Consider the following 14,859-nt stretch of genomic DNA (forward strand, 5'->3'; position numbering starts at 1 on the left):
ATAGTAAATGTAATTGGAGAAATATCCCTATTTTTTATTTCCTTGAAGAAATGTGCCTCAAAGTTTATTTTGGATGAAGATATCCCTCTTGTATTCATAAACAAAATGTTGAAGCCTACTACAAAAGAACTTGATTTGAACTAGTTCGAATTTGAACCATAGTTTAACTTGATTCGAGCATAGATTGAACCTAAGTTCGAACCTCCATTGTTTGAACCTTGCTGGGGAAGGCATCGCAAGATGATCCAGGCATTATTTGATGGAGCTTGCTAGGGAAGCCATTGTGAGACTAGCTGGGTGTGATGGAACTCGCTAGGAAGGCAAAGATGATACTGGTTGTGTCTGAGGAAAAGCATTTTTTGCATGATGGAGCCCATCAGGGAAGGCATAGTGGAACTGGCGGGGTTGCTACATAGCTTGTTGGGGAAGGCAGCAATGTGGTGGATTGTGTGTGAGGAGAAGATGGGTTAATGTGGCAGAGATTATTGGGGAAAGTATCTTGGGGATGTGCAACAGAGCTTGTTGAGGAAGACAATGACATGATTGGCTGTACGCAAGGAGAAGAGGAGTTTGTGTGATGGAGGTTCGTTGAACTTGCGACATGTGATCTAGCTCATGAGGCTCTCGAACGATGGAGTTCAAACAAAGATTTGAGCTCTGGTTCATATCATGTTCTAACATAGTTTGAATCCCATTCTGTTCAATTTTGATTCGAGGTTCAAATTAAAATTCAAATTTGAACTAGTTTGAATCAATTTCTGTTAGGATGGGCTTCAATAATGTCTGAGAATACAAGAGGTGTTGCTTCGTCAGGAATGAACTTTCAGGCGTATTTTTCTTAGAAAATAAATAACTTGAATATTATTCGCAAATCATTGTGTGCAACTTATGTATATACACGCACACATTAAGTTTACCCTTCTACTTCATGTTCCTCTGACATTAATTTTATCTAATATAATTGGTATTTTTTCTACCCTTTGTTATACATGTCCATAGATGTCACTCTATCTGCTTCTCTAATATAATAATTCTCTAATTTATCTTTTCTAGCTTAAAGAAATGAAATAGAGGTTAATGAAATTTTTGTGAAGATAATACATGTTGCGTTCTATAAGGCATCATTTATGAAGTAAAAAATATTAAAGAGTAACAGGGACAAACCCTTATTTTACTTATTTCCCATAACAAATTATGAATTTTAAAGTACGTGCACTGACCAAACTAATAAATGTATATGCAAAGAACAAGGATTGAAGGATAATAAAAATGAACATTGTTATAATCAATTAAATACCACAAATTATGTTGGAGGGGGTTACTCTATAGTTGGCTACCTCGCAGGACAAATAATTTTTGTAACCTTCCTTGGCATAACTGAGAGAATATCACTAATCGTGGATATTTTGGAGATTAAACTTCATTGGCAAAATATTGAAAATAAAAGTTGAATAGTTTGAATATAGGAATATTTTAAATGATCCGGAGAAAAAAGATAGTTCAGAGACCATATTTAATTATATTGGAATTTATGATACATTTTATACCGAAAAAAAAGCATTAAACTCATGAATAGAATGAAAGTAGTTTACAACATATACTTAATGTGAGGGATTTCTGTGATTTCTAAATGTTAGTGGAACAATAAAAAATTTATGATCATGACTCGTTTTATCTAAACGAAACACAAACCAGTAACTCAATAGTTATAAAACACATTCCGCGTAGTGCAATTAAAGATAATTGAACCTCCAAAACTATCTCTGATTGACAAACTCGACCCTGAGAATAGCTCAAAGGCAGTACATTGTGCATAAAATGCCACCTCTTGGCGAGCATAAATTGCTCTGATCTACGCTTTTTAAGAGCATGGCTAATTACTTTTTAACAGGGACAAGTTCGCATTTCACAAGGCTTATCTTGGATTTACCCAAAGCATAAAGGTTTTCATCTAGGAAATTTTTTTTATTTTTATTACTTTCGAAAATTAAATATTCAAACTAAAGGCAGCAGACAATTAAGTTGACCGAGAGTCATTCCAACTTGCTTCTCTACGCTTCCTTTCTATTTTGCTTCTGGAACCCTCATTACTAGTTCTGGCATAAAAAAAAATACATTTGTTTGTTGGTTTGCTTAATCCTAGATTTGAGAATCTACACGTTCTGGGCCTTTTCATTGCCTTTTCTAGGACTTGTTACAGATTTTTTTTCTAGATGCATTTGTTGTAGGAAGATGAGAAACACTCGTTATTTATCCCATGGGTATTTACATTGCTGGCACTTAAATGCTTTTCATTATCTTCTAAAGATTTTTATTTCAAAACCTTCAAATAGGTACTTTGGCCAGAATGTGGATGGCACCCCGTGTCTTTAACCGATTTGATTACAGCTGCTGCTGTTAAAAGGGTTTATAGGAAAGCTACCCTGTGTATTCATCCTGATAAGGTGCAACAGAAGGGGGCAACTCTTCAGCAAAAGTATATTGCCGAGAAGGTGTTTGATCTCCTCAAGGTACATGCTCTGATCTATAGCAAGATGGGGCAATTATACAGTTTTTTTTTTTAATTTCAAAAAAAGTTTATAGAATGTATTAGCCTTTAAAATTTTTTTTGTTATGCAGGCATTTCAGAATTTAATGCAGCAATGTTTTTTTATTGATTAATACATAGAGGAAAAAAATTGCTGTTTATCTCAAACTTTAAAGTGACATTAGCAGATTAGCTACAAATAAGTTTAATTTTAAACCTTAAACATATTAGTTTGTTTACTATAACCTAAATTTTTATTACATCTCAATTTTTAATTTTTTATTCAAGTTTCGTAATCTCTTAAATATGTTTGTGTATAATTTGATGCTTAGAAAGTTCTCGGTACTTGACCAAACCACACCCCTGTGGGTCTTCGAGAGAAAGTCATGTTGTAGGGAGAGTCCTAAAGGATTGGATCGTACAATTCGAGGGACAAAAATGATCGTAGGCCTTTATAGTGGTGTAAATTTATGACCTAACACGAAAATCCGACCTGAACCCGATCCGAAAAATCCGATTTCAGGTCGACCCATTTAACAAACAAGTCAGGTTCGGGTTATAATTTCCAACCCGTTTGAAACATCGGGTATGGTTCAAGTCAATTCGCTAACCTAGAAATGACCGACATCCCGCAGACCTGCATCGCGTGCCCTGGTAGTCCCATGTCCTCGTAGGCACTGCATTGCATCACGTAGCTTGCACATCATGCCTGTTGCCCGAACAGCGTCCCGCTCCCGCCCTCATTGCATGACCACATTCCGCTCCTGCCCGCACCGTATAACTGCGTCTAGAATCCAGCCTGCACTGCATCCTGCCTAGTCACGTTCGACTCATGCTCTACACTTGATGTCGCCTGCTTTTCACTCTTCCGTGTCCGCGTGTCAGGGCTGGTTGACCTGGATTTGGGTCTGGTCCGATCTGGGTTCATATTTTTTGATCCTTTTGTGTAATCGGGTCAGGTTCGGATTGGAGCAGTAGAGGGCGGATTAGTTTCAGTTTGGACCCTAATCTGACTCGAAAACCTATTTTGATGCCCCTAGGCCTTTATGCTCTAACATGAGAATCAATGGAAGAGTAGGCTAGTCACACATACGTTTATCTTTTGAGTATTTTGTAGAGAAGGAATTGTATTATCTCGAATAATAAGGTAACTTCATCTACAAACTCGAAAGACAAAAGTATGTAACTGAATGCCCTAGAGATTTCCCCTACTAAACATGTGACATTGAATAGGATTTTATTCTGGGTAATTAGGTTTTTGATAGGAAGTAGATGCAATTTCTACCAAATCAGTGAACCACATGAAGAATTTGGGAAGAACACACCATGAAACTTTTTATTGTAAGAAATACAAAAAAAGAAAGAAAAGCAAGATACAGTTGGATCTTCAATTAGAGAGCAAGATCCGACTCTCCCAAATCCCTAGCCGCCGACTAGAGCCCTTACAATCTAATAAATTATAATTTTAGAAAACACAAGCATAACCCTAACCCTAGAAAAACAACATACTTAAAGCATTCAATAATTTCCACCAAATTCCCAAACAGACCTCCTATATTTCCCTCCTAGATGCCCCCTCTTTCCCCATTCAAATTTGGACCCCCGCCCCACCCCAAAGGGTGGCGAGAGTGTCTAGCAGAATAGGATTTTTGCCTCCTCTAAACGAAGGCCAGTCTCTCCTGGACCGGCTCACAATGCCCCATCCTAAAGACCCACCTTGTCCTAAGGGTGGAGGAAGGATGAAAATTGATGCTTTACTCTCTCGTATGGCTCCCATGTTGAGCTATAATCAGGTAGGTTCTTTCATTTTATCAACACTTTCTTGATCCCTCTCTCTCCATATCGTACCCCTTTTAGCTCTAGTGGTTCCAATACCACTTCTAAATCCTCGGTTAGTGTCACGGGTAACTTTGCACTGGATGCATGATCCTCGATAGCTCTCAATCATGACACGTGGAACAGCCAGATGTTTAGTAGTGGTCGGGGGTAACTTCAAGAGATAATCTATCGCTCCAATCTTCTGTATTATCTCGTAAGGACCAAAATACCTCGGGGCCAACTTCTCATTCGTCGTATTAGCTATCGTCTTTTGTCTATAGGGACAAAGCTTCATGTATACCATATCCCCTATCACAAATAGGATGTCCTTCTTGCGCCCATCTGCTTATTTCTTCATGATCTGCTGAGTTCTCAACAAATGTTTTTTTTTTTAATTCGGTCAGCATCCTATCCCTCTCATTAATGTACTGCTCTACCGACGAGACTTGTGTGCTACTCTGCCCAAAGTGTGCCAAGTGAGGTGGGTCTCTTCCATACAACACTTTGAAAGGAGTCATATGTGAAGATGAATGATATGAAGTGTTGTACTAATACTTTGGCCGTGCCAGCCACTTCGCCCACAATCGAGGCATCTCTAAAGCAAGACATCGTAGATACGTCTCAAGGCTCATGTTTACCACCTTCGTCTTGCCCGTACATCTGGGGGTGGTAAGCGGCGCTCCTCTTCAGCATAACTAGGGGTGTTAAAACTGGTCCGCGGGTCGGGTTCGAGTCGAACCCGGATTGACCCGGGTTCAAAGGGGTTGACCCTAAACAGACTCGGTTTTGTAAACAGGTCGAAACTTCAGTCCCGGACCCGACCCGTTAGGTTACTGGGTTGACCTAACCCGATCCACTAATTCAAATTTTTTCTGGTCGAGTGAGCGGGCGTGACTGGCGATTGGAGAGCATTGAGCGAGCTAGGCCAAGCAATGAGGAAGACGAAATCCAACATTGGCCGAATTTTCACCGCTGATCTGATGAATCTTGCTTTATGACAGGCAGGAAACGTCATTGCGATGGAGAATGGTGGTGTGGAAAGGGTTTCCAAGGAACAAAGTGCGCCCCTGGGGCTGGTTAAAGCTCACCCAATGCAACGATGAAGCTAGGCGCAGCGGGTCACTAAAGCTGGTCCGATGACACATATCAGCGTGCAGAGCAGTGTTACAAGTATCACCACGACATCAGAATTCACAGTCATCGGCTCTGGAAGCTTCACCGGCAAGTGAGTGGCAGGAACTTGGCTGCAGATTTCTCGTCGCCGGCGGCATGTTAAAAGAGATTGAGATTTCATAGCTAGGAGAAGAAGCTCAACCTGAAAAAAAGGAAATGATTTTCTGATTTGGGGTTTTGGATTTCGAAAATGGTGAAGGAGCCTAGGGTCAAAAAGAGGGATCACAAGCTCGTCGCCCGAACACCAGGAAGCTCTGTAGGGGATTGGCCGTCGGATCGTGCACGCCTGTGCGGCGAGGCCTTCATATTTCCGGGTCAAATCGGGTTACTTTCGGGTTTTTGAAACGGGTCATAACTCGAACCTGACCCGATTTTTGAAACGGGTCGGCTTGCTCAACCCAAACCCGACCCGTATGACAAACGAGTTACCCAATCATGAAATTTTTTTGGTCGGGTCTGGGTTTTAGTCGGGCTTTGGGTCATGTCAAATATTGACTCCCCTAGCCTCTCCCTCCAGAAATAACTGAGGAACACCTTATCTCGGTCGTACACTATAAGCTCGACTATCTATGCAGTCTGACCACCTCTCTGATGAATGTCATTGTCATTGTCACTATTGTGTAAGGATGTCGTAGGGGAATGAATTGAGCATACTTGCTCAATCTATGCACCACCACCAAAATCACTATAAATCCCTCAGATCGGGGTAACCCATCTATAAAATCCATAGTGGCCTCCTCCGATTGGATGAGCTGTGGGTTACAGTAATCCTATTAGAGCTATGGTTATGTATTTGCTCTTCTAGCATACCTCACATCTAGTCACCACTATGTCCTTCACTTTGATCCCCTCTAAGCTCTGCAACTTTGCAATTCTCAATAACTTAATTAAATACCCAAATAATTTAGAAGTTAGCAAACAGTCATTCCAAAATTTATTATCTTAAATGATGGATGATTGATGTAGGCAAGGGGGGGATATTTTGGATTGTAAATTTGGAGAACTTCTAGGTCCTATATTAGAATCAGCTCATTAATGTCTAGTAGAGAGCCTTTTAAGCTCATAAATTGAAGATTAATTAGGTTCATTCCCCCTCTCTAATGACCCTTTGGTTTCCCATTTGGCTCCCCTTTTTATGGCTTCCCTTTCCCCTTCCCTTGGCTCTTCGATTTTCCCCTCCTGGTTCTTCAAACCGTGGCGGGTTCCTTCCCCCTTTTGGTTTCTGTTTCGGTTCCCTGGGTTGCTGGTCCCGGTTCCCTCTGAAGCCCGTTCCTCTCCCCCTTTTTAGCTGCCTTTTTCGGTTCCCCTAGCCGTCCGTCCCATTTCCCTTGGCTGCCTTTTTTCGAGTTTTTATGTAGCTGTTCGGGTGCTGTTTCTAGATAGCCAGCTGGCCCTTTTGTGGCTCTTTGGGTGTAGTTCTTGGATAGCCCCTTAGCCTTCTATTTCCCCTATTTTTAATTGGTCTAATCAATGGTCTTTTGGGTTGTTTGGCTGCCCATTTTTCCCTATAAATATGTGATGTTTTTGTGGATAAAAAGAGAGTTTTATGTGGTATTTTTGGAAGCGAAAAACTTGAGGGTTTTTGTTGGAAAAGCTTGCGAGCTTGTTCCATTCTTCTTCTCTTTTTCTAGGAAAGCTTGCGAGCTTGTCCTTTCATTCGTCTCGGCTTCTTACCTCTTTCTTCTCTTCGCAAGTTCAACGTCAATTGTATCTTTCTTCTCAATCCAAGAAAAGCAAGTTTAGGTGTTTGATTTTATGTCAAAGTTATAACCGTCGTTTTATAATATGAAAGTTGTCATTTATTTTGTTAAAGTGTTGTCGCTTTGTCTTATTTAACTTTATTTAAGTTTTTGTGCCAATATATGATTGAAAGTGTGAAAGTCCTAGTTTTTTTCTATTATTTTATAGGAAGTGTCTTTTCTTTTGCTTGCAAAAAATTGGGGTCTTCCTAATTTTTTGCTTGTATCAATGATACTTCTTTCTCTTTTACTATTTTGGATATCTTTTAACTAAAGTAAACTTTATTTGTTATAAAAGCCTATAAGTCAAGCTTGTGATCATATATGCTTTTTAAAGTGATAAATGTTATAGCAAATCTAGTAGCTCCATGCCTAATAATTTTCTTCCAACCAGCTCTTTTTCTTAGTCAAGCTAAAACAAAAACATGGTTGTAAACAGAAATTATAACTTTTGATGCTCTTTTTCAAAATCCTGAATATAATATATGTTTCTAAAATATTTAAGAATAAGATTTAAGCAGTGAGTATAACATGGAGAACAATATATATTCTCAAATCTTTCATATAGTAGTTCTCCTACTTTCTTGTAGTTTTCATCATTATCTGTTACAAATTGCACAACATTTTATGATTCTTCCCATTCCACAACTTCACAAAGTAATGAACGCAAAGTCTTGACATCCTTTATAATATCAGAAGCATCCTCAAATTTTAAGGAAGCTACACCCTTTGAACAATAAACAAGAAAATTAAGGTCATATTCTTGTTATTTGCCCAACCATCAGTCATGAGTGTGTAACCTATTTCTGTCCATGATCTTTTATATGAATCAATCAACACTTACATTCATCTTTACAATCTCTTAGAAGATTAACTCTCAATTTTTGTGTGATGGCAATTTGTGCCCAGGTCCAATTGCAGCTATAACATCAATTATCTTTTGTGCAAAAGCAGAGTTTATGACATTAAATATGATGCAACTATCATAAAACCACATCGCTACTGCCAAATCAGCACGGTGTATGGTTTCTTTGGATGTCATTACACCTATGTTGCATCAATACGGATACAACGACACTGATACAACACGATACAGATACGGGACACGTCAATTCTTAAAAATACAGGATACGGGTACGACACAGACACAACATTATAATTTATAAATCATACATAAAAATTAAGAAATTAATCAAAGCATAGTATTTGAAATTACAAAAAAAAAAAGAAAAAAAAAAAATGTCTTCTTCAGTGGTTTGTCTTTGAACTTCTATATCATCTTCAATAAATAGCATAGCTTCTAATTCACGCTCATCAAGTGAAAGATTAGCAATTTCTAATATTCCCATATCATCAAGAGACTCAAATCCATCTCAGAAGTGAGAAAACCTCGCTCGCAGCCATGGAAGTAAATACGACGCGTTTTTTTTTTAATGGACACAATATCGGATATGCGTGTCCTTTTGAAATTAAATAGTATTGGATACGACTTTGTTGTATCCAAAACATATTGGTGTCGTATCGGAGGCATATCCGTGTATCGATGTATCGAATACATCACGCCTTCATAAATAGGTGTATCAGTGCAACATAGCATTACACTTTTCAAGAATGATTGAGAATCTACGTTAATTCTTGGAGCAAAAAAAAAAAAAAATTCTATGTCATCTATCTTGCTCTTTCTTCCATCAATGTCTTCATGGTGTGCATTTGAAGATTGTGACTTTAGAAATGATCAAGAACCACTTTCTTCATCCATATGTTCATCAACCTACACAGTTGTGCTCTGCTCCAACTCCCGGGCTTGTTGGTTTTTTTGCCTATTTCTTTCAAATTTTATTGCATTTGGTGACGAACGTCATGTGAGACTTTTTTGCACGAAGTTATGTTACATCTGATTCTTGCTAGATGCTCTTTTATCCTATTAATGTCTCCACCTTTATGAATAATCCCACAATGTAGCCCTCAATTTTTTTTTTTCCATTTGAACCTTTACTTCCATCACAATGATTCCAAGCAATATCAACATTCTCACGCACACTATGAAACGAAGCTGTCGGTGGATTCATTCTAAAATAAAATGAAATGCTCAATACTCATATTAAAATGAAATGCTCAAATCTAGTACCTCAAATGATTATTCTAAAGTATTGTTTGTTTTTACATAATTCAATATAAAATATGTTCCACATGAAGCAACAAAAGTAGAGGCTGATCAAAATGATCTCTATGTCGCAATTTAAAACACCTTGCGGCTCTAGGTTCCCGCACGAGGTGGTCCGGCCATGCCATGGCTCTCGGTTCCCGCACAGGATGACCAGAATAGAAAATAAACATTGTATTTGGAGGAGGAATGCATATCTATTGATGTAGGCAAGGGGGGGGGGGGGGTCAAAATAAGTTTAGTTGAAATTTTTGTAAGCTTCTACTTAAGTTCAGCTCATTAATGGTTCTCTACTTAAGTTCAGCTCATTATATTGTTTAGTTAGCTTTTTAGCTCATTAAAGTTGAGGTCCCGATTCTTCCCCCTTTGGTTTCCTATTCCTTTCCCCCTTCTTTTTGTCTCCTCGGTTTCTCCCCTGGTTGCTGTCCCGTGGATGCTCTTTCTCCTTAGCTGGCTGCTGGTTCTGATCCTCTTTGTGCCCGTTCGATTCCCTGCTTGGCTGCTGGCTTGGTTCCTGTGCAGCCCCTTCGGTTTCCTCCCAGGTTGCCTGCCCCGTGGCTGCTTTATATGATTTTTTGTGTGGCTTTTTGGGTGCTGTTTTGAACTGACATTTGGCCTTCCATTTTTTTTAATTGATTAAAATAAGCTTTTGGTGGTTGTTTGGCTGCACCCCTTTTCTCCTATAAATATAAGGTGTTTGAGCAAAGAAAAAAGGATGATATGATGTTATTTTTGGAAGCCAAAACCTGCGGGTTTCTTTATGGAAAAGCTTGAGAGCTTGTTCCACCTCTTCCTCTTCTTCTAGGAAAGCTTGCGAGCTTCTCCTCCATTTCGTCTCAGCTTTTAATCTCTTTCTTCTCGCCGCAAGTGACCACTCCAATTGTATCATTCTTCTCAAACCAAATGAAATGCAAGTTTTGGTTTTATTATATAAGTTTGTTTGTGTCAAAGTTTGTAAGAATCTTTTATAATATAAAAGTTGTAATATGTCGTATTTTGTCTATTTTAGGGCATTTCATGTATTTTTTTACTTATCTAGGAAGTCTTTGTTTTTGCTTGCAACAATTTGGGGGCATTTTCCAAATTTTTGCAAGAAAAAACAAACGCTTTACAATTCTTGATGCTTACAAACATACATAAATAATACTTAAACTTGCTTTTCATCCATCGAGAAGAAAGATACTTGTGGCGTCGAACTTGTGGAGAGAAGAAAGAGATAAGAAGCCTTAGACGAAAGGGAGGACAAGCTCGCAAGCTTTCCTAGAGGAGAAGGGGAGCACGGAACATGATGGCAAGCTTTTCCAAAGAAGGAAGAAAAACCCTCAGGTTTTTAGTCTAAAAAAATACCACATAATCTCTCTTTTTTCTTTAACCCAAACACCTTATATTTATAGGAGAAAAGAAGGTAGCCAAACAGCCAATTTCCATCTCCAACCGAACCAATCAGGTAAGGGGAAGAGGAAGGCCAGCAGGCAACACAAAACAACACCCGAAAAGACAACACAGGAACCGGGTAGAGGAGCCATGAGAAAGCAGCCAGGGAACAAACTAAAAAGGCAGCACAAGAACTGGGTAGAAAGCAGCCATGGGAAAGGAACAGGCGCCCAGTGAATCGAGAGAGAGCAGGGAATCAGAACAACCCACGGGAAGGAGCAGGGAACAACCACGGGAAATAGCAACCAGGGAGAAATCGAGGGAACATTTAGAAGGGGAAGAGGCAATGTTCCAAACTCCACATGATGAGCTTTCAAGTGCAATAACTCCTCATATTAATGAGCTAACATCAACTCAAGCAATAATGAGCTAGCACCAAGTAGATCCCAAATTTTCAGCTCAAAACCAAAGCAGCCAAGGCCCAACCCAAGAGAAGCCAAGACTCAAATCGAGAGGCAAAGCAGCCCAAAGACCAAAAGGACCCAAGATATTTTGACCCCCCCTGCCTATATCAATTCTCCTCCGGTTGAAGAAGTACATCTCTCGATGAGTTGTTTTCAAAATTTTGGAGATCCGGTGTTTCAGAATCTCTCGATACCACAAACTCACTTGACACTCACATACATGACAACTAACTTGACACCAAAACCTAGGATATGCTAACTTGCTCTGATAATAAATTGGTGCATGCAAAAATTAGGACAACCCCTAATTTTTGCAAGCAAAAGAAAATGAGGGTATTTTTGGAACAGCTCTGATACCAGATTGAGCCTTTATTGAGCTCGTCATTCTGTGTTGGGCAGCTAAACAAATAACATGAAAATAAAAGCAACATGAAAAAGAATGTTTAAAAATAATTGAAGTCAGCACTCTTCCAGATTTATTTCATACTTATGCCAGAATGTTAAAAAAATTAGTTCACAATTTATATACGACTACCTTAATTGACACTAATTTATTAACTTTTAATATTGCTACTAATAGAATAATTAAAAAGAATGAAGTTAGTTTTATAGATTCATGGATCCTAACTTTAGCCATCGTCCCAAAACTAATTTTTACTTCTCAAGTTCAATAAAAATTATATGAAAGTCCTTTCTATATATTTTTTACTTCTTCATTAATTAACTTGACATATTACTCATCTTCATAGTATATATTTTTGGCATGAATGCCAATTGATTCTTTGAAAATTTGCCCATTTTTTCCAAGTTTATATTTAATTAATCTCACCCATAAATTTATTGTATGAAATATAAATTTAACTTATATATAATTTCCGCAATCTTGAACATCTCCATTAGTTTTGAATATTGGTAGCAAAATTCTTTTTCCCTCAATCATTTGACATTCTTTTCATCCTCAAAATTACAATAAAAAGGTTTGTTAACCAAGTAACACTTGCGTCATGCATAACTCTTAATCTTAATATGTATCACACATGGCCATAAAGCTTTATGCATTTCTTTAGAGCTAATTCTTTTTCATTTTTTCAATCAATTTATAATAAACATAGTTATTTTGTTCATTATGCTCCCCCAAATTAATTTCTTCCATTAACTCCTAATAAAATTTTAAAGTAGTATTTTAATCTTTTCTTGATGCCTTATCTTTAATGTTTAAATTAGATAATATTATCTCTTCTTTTCTCATGCATTTAACAGGAACAAATCTGTTACAAGAATAATAATTTTAAAAGAATAATAAATAACATGTAAAAAAACTGTAAGAGTAATAAAAAAATAATAATGGTAAGAAAAACAGTAACAAATCTCTAGTTATAAATAATTATATTTTGGTATTAAAAGAATAATAGTTTTATCATAAATAACATGTGAAAAAATTGTAAGATGATTAATTGCACGCTAACTGGTTTCGGTTGAATCAACCACGAGAGAATCAAGCAAATGACGAAAAGAATGGAAATGGCAAAGCAAAACAAGTCAAAAAACCATACATAGGATAACTATGAGAGAATCAAGCAACAAAAAGACCCAAATCCAAAACAAGGCCACCATTGTCCGACCAAAATGAGAGAATGAACCGATAGAAATGAGAAATCAAGACTCACCAAATATTTTGCAAACGATGTGCGCACAAACGAAGGCGTCGTTCATCTCTCCCGATCTCCCGTCTCTAGTTCGTTCGTTCATCTTATGTAGGGTTTGTGAGAAAGAGAAAGAGCGAGCTGCAATGTGTGAAATGAGCTTTCGACTCTATTTCATCCATTAGATGTGTGATCAGCAGCTCAAATTATGCGATTTCAAAACCGGCTGGTTCTTTCAAACATGCCCGTTTCGGCGGTTCGACGTTTCAACCGGCAGTTGAATCGGTTTTTGTCCGGTTTGACTGCAACCCAGCTTTACATATAGGACCGGACCAGCCTCCTGACCAGTTCAACCGGTTGAACAGGCAGGTTCGGTCCGATTATTAAACCCTTAAGTGGGAGTACTCAAATATAATTCCCCTTATTATATTCAATACCATTTGATTACTTAGAAAAAACCAAGCTCTTGTGAATCTTGTTGATATGCATAAAATAACTCGAGCTATTTTTTTTGGTAAATTATGTTTAATTTAACCAAAATTTTATTGATGTTGTATTAGTTTTTATTTAGATATGGGGTCGAGACTTTTTATCGATGCAAATCCCTATAATTAATTACCCATCACACTCACAGGAAGATTTCTTCTTTAAGGAGTTTACTTAAAATCAATTTAGGGTCAACTTAAGATTTAAAATTGAATTTAATTGTGTGAGGAATGCTTAGGATGATGAAGGTAGGCTCAATTAAGTTTTAATGATTTTATTATCCTTTATATACAAGGAACCCAATCTTCCAACTGATGATGCATAAACACGATGCTGACATGAGACACATCAATAATTGAAAATATACGACACATATATGGGTTGTCTACGGTATTATAATTTTTCTAAATAGTGTTTATAAATTGAATAAGCAGAAGATTAAAATAATTGATAAATAATAAGTCAATTAATTAGGATTTGTGCTTAGTTAGATTAATATTAAGATGTCGAGAGTCGGACGTTGATGTTGTATGTTAGGTATCGAGAGTGGGCACGATAACGATGTTGAGAGTTGAACATCGATATTATGCAATAGGCATGGGCGTCTATCGAGATGGTGTCCGAGGCTAATGTTGAGATGATGTTGGAAAAAAAAAGGATGTCGAGATGGTGCGGGGGTGTGATCATGAGTATAAAAATTGCCGGCATCGAGTGTTAATGTCAAGATAATGTTAGACTTTGATGTTGAGATGATTTTGAAATATTGATGTTATGGTGGCATTGAACATCAATGTTGAGATGACATCGGGCGTTGTTGTGAAACTCTAGCCGCGATCCGTAAAAAAGAAATAAAAATGAGAATGTTCGGAGAATTGAGTATTGAGTGGGGGTGATTGAGTTGGGGTTATGGAGAGGAAATAAGAACTTAAGCCCATTATCTCTTTGCTTTAATCATGGATGTTCTCACTAGACATTTGCAAGAGGATGTACCTTGGTGTATGCTTTTTGCTGATGATATTCTTCTTGTTGATAAGCTAGAGAGGGAGTTGAAGGTAAACTTGAATTATGGAACCCAACCTTAGAGTTTAAAGGTTTTCGTTTGAGTAGATCTAAAACGGAATATATAGAGTGTAATTTTAGTAGTAATAGATCTAGTGGGGGATTGTGACTTTGGGCGATCAAATCATTAACAATAGTACATGTTTTAGATATTTTGGATCTATTGTTCAGAGTGATGGTGAAATAGATGGGGATATTATCAGCAGAATTCAAGTTGGATGGTTGAAGTGGAGGAATGCATCGGGCTTGTTGTATGATAAAAAAATACCCCTCAAACTTAAGAGAAAATTCTATAAGATGGTGGTGAGGCCTGCAATGCTTTATGGTGCCGAATGTTGGCCATTAAAAGAGAAGCTTAATACTAAGTTAAGTGTGGCAGAGATGAGGATGCTCAGGTGGATGAGTGACTTTA

At 37.8% G+C, this 14,859-nt stretch overlaps 1 protein-coding gene across 1 annotated transcript in view; it reads left to right on the forward strand.

Annotated features, from left to right (window-relative positions):
• Window positions 1-14,859, forward strand: part of LOC110104399 (auxilin-related protein 2) — a 35,214-nt gene that overhangs the window by 13,710 nt on the left and 6,645 nt on the right. Inside the window, exon 7 of the mRNA XM_020833482.2 lies at window positions 2,334-2,510. Coding sequence (XP_020689141.1) covers window positions 2,334-2,510 — 177 coding nt within the window. The remainder of the gene's footprint in view (window positions 1-2,333; window positions 2,511-14,859) is intronic.

The sequence above is a fragment of the Dendrobium catenatum genome, unplaced genomic scaffold, assembly GCF_001605985.2.
Source record: "Dendrobium catenatum unplaced genomic scaffold, ASM160598v2 fragScaff_scaffold_104, whole genome shotgun sequence".
Lineage (NCBI taxonomy): Eukaryota > Viridiplantae > Streptophyta > Magnoliopsida > Asparagales > Orchidaceae > Dendrobium > Dendrobium catenatum.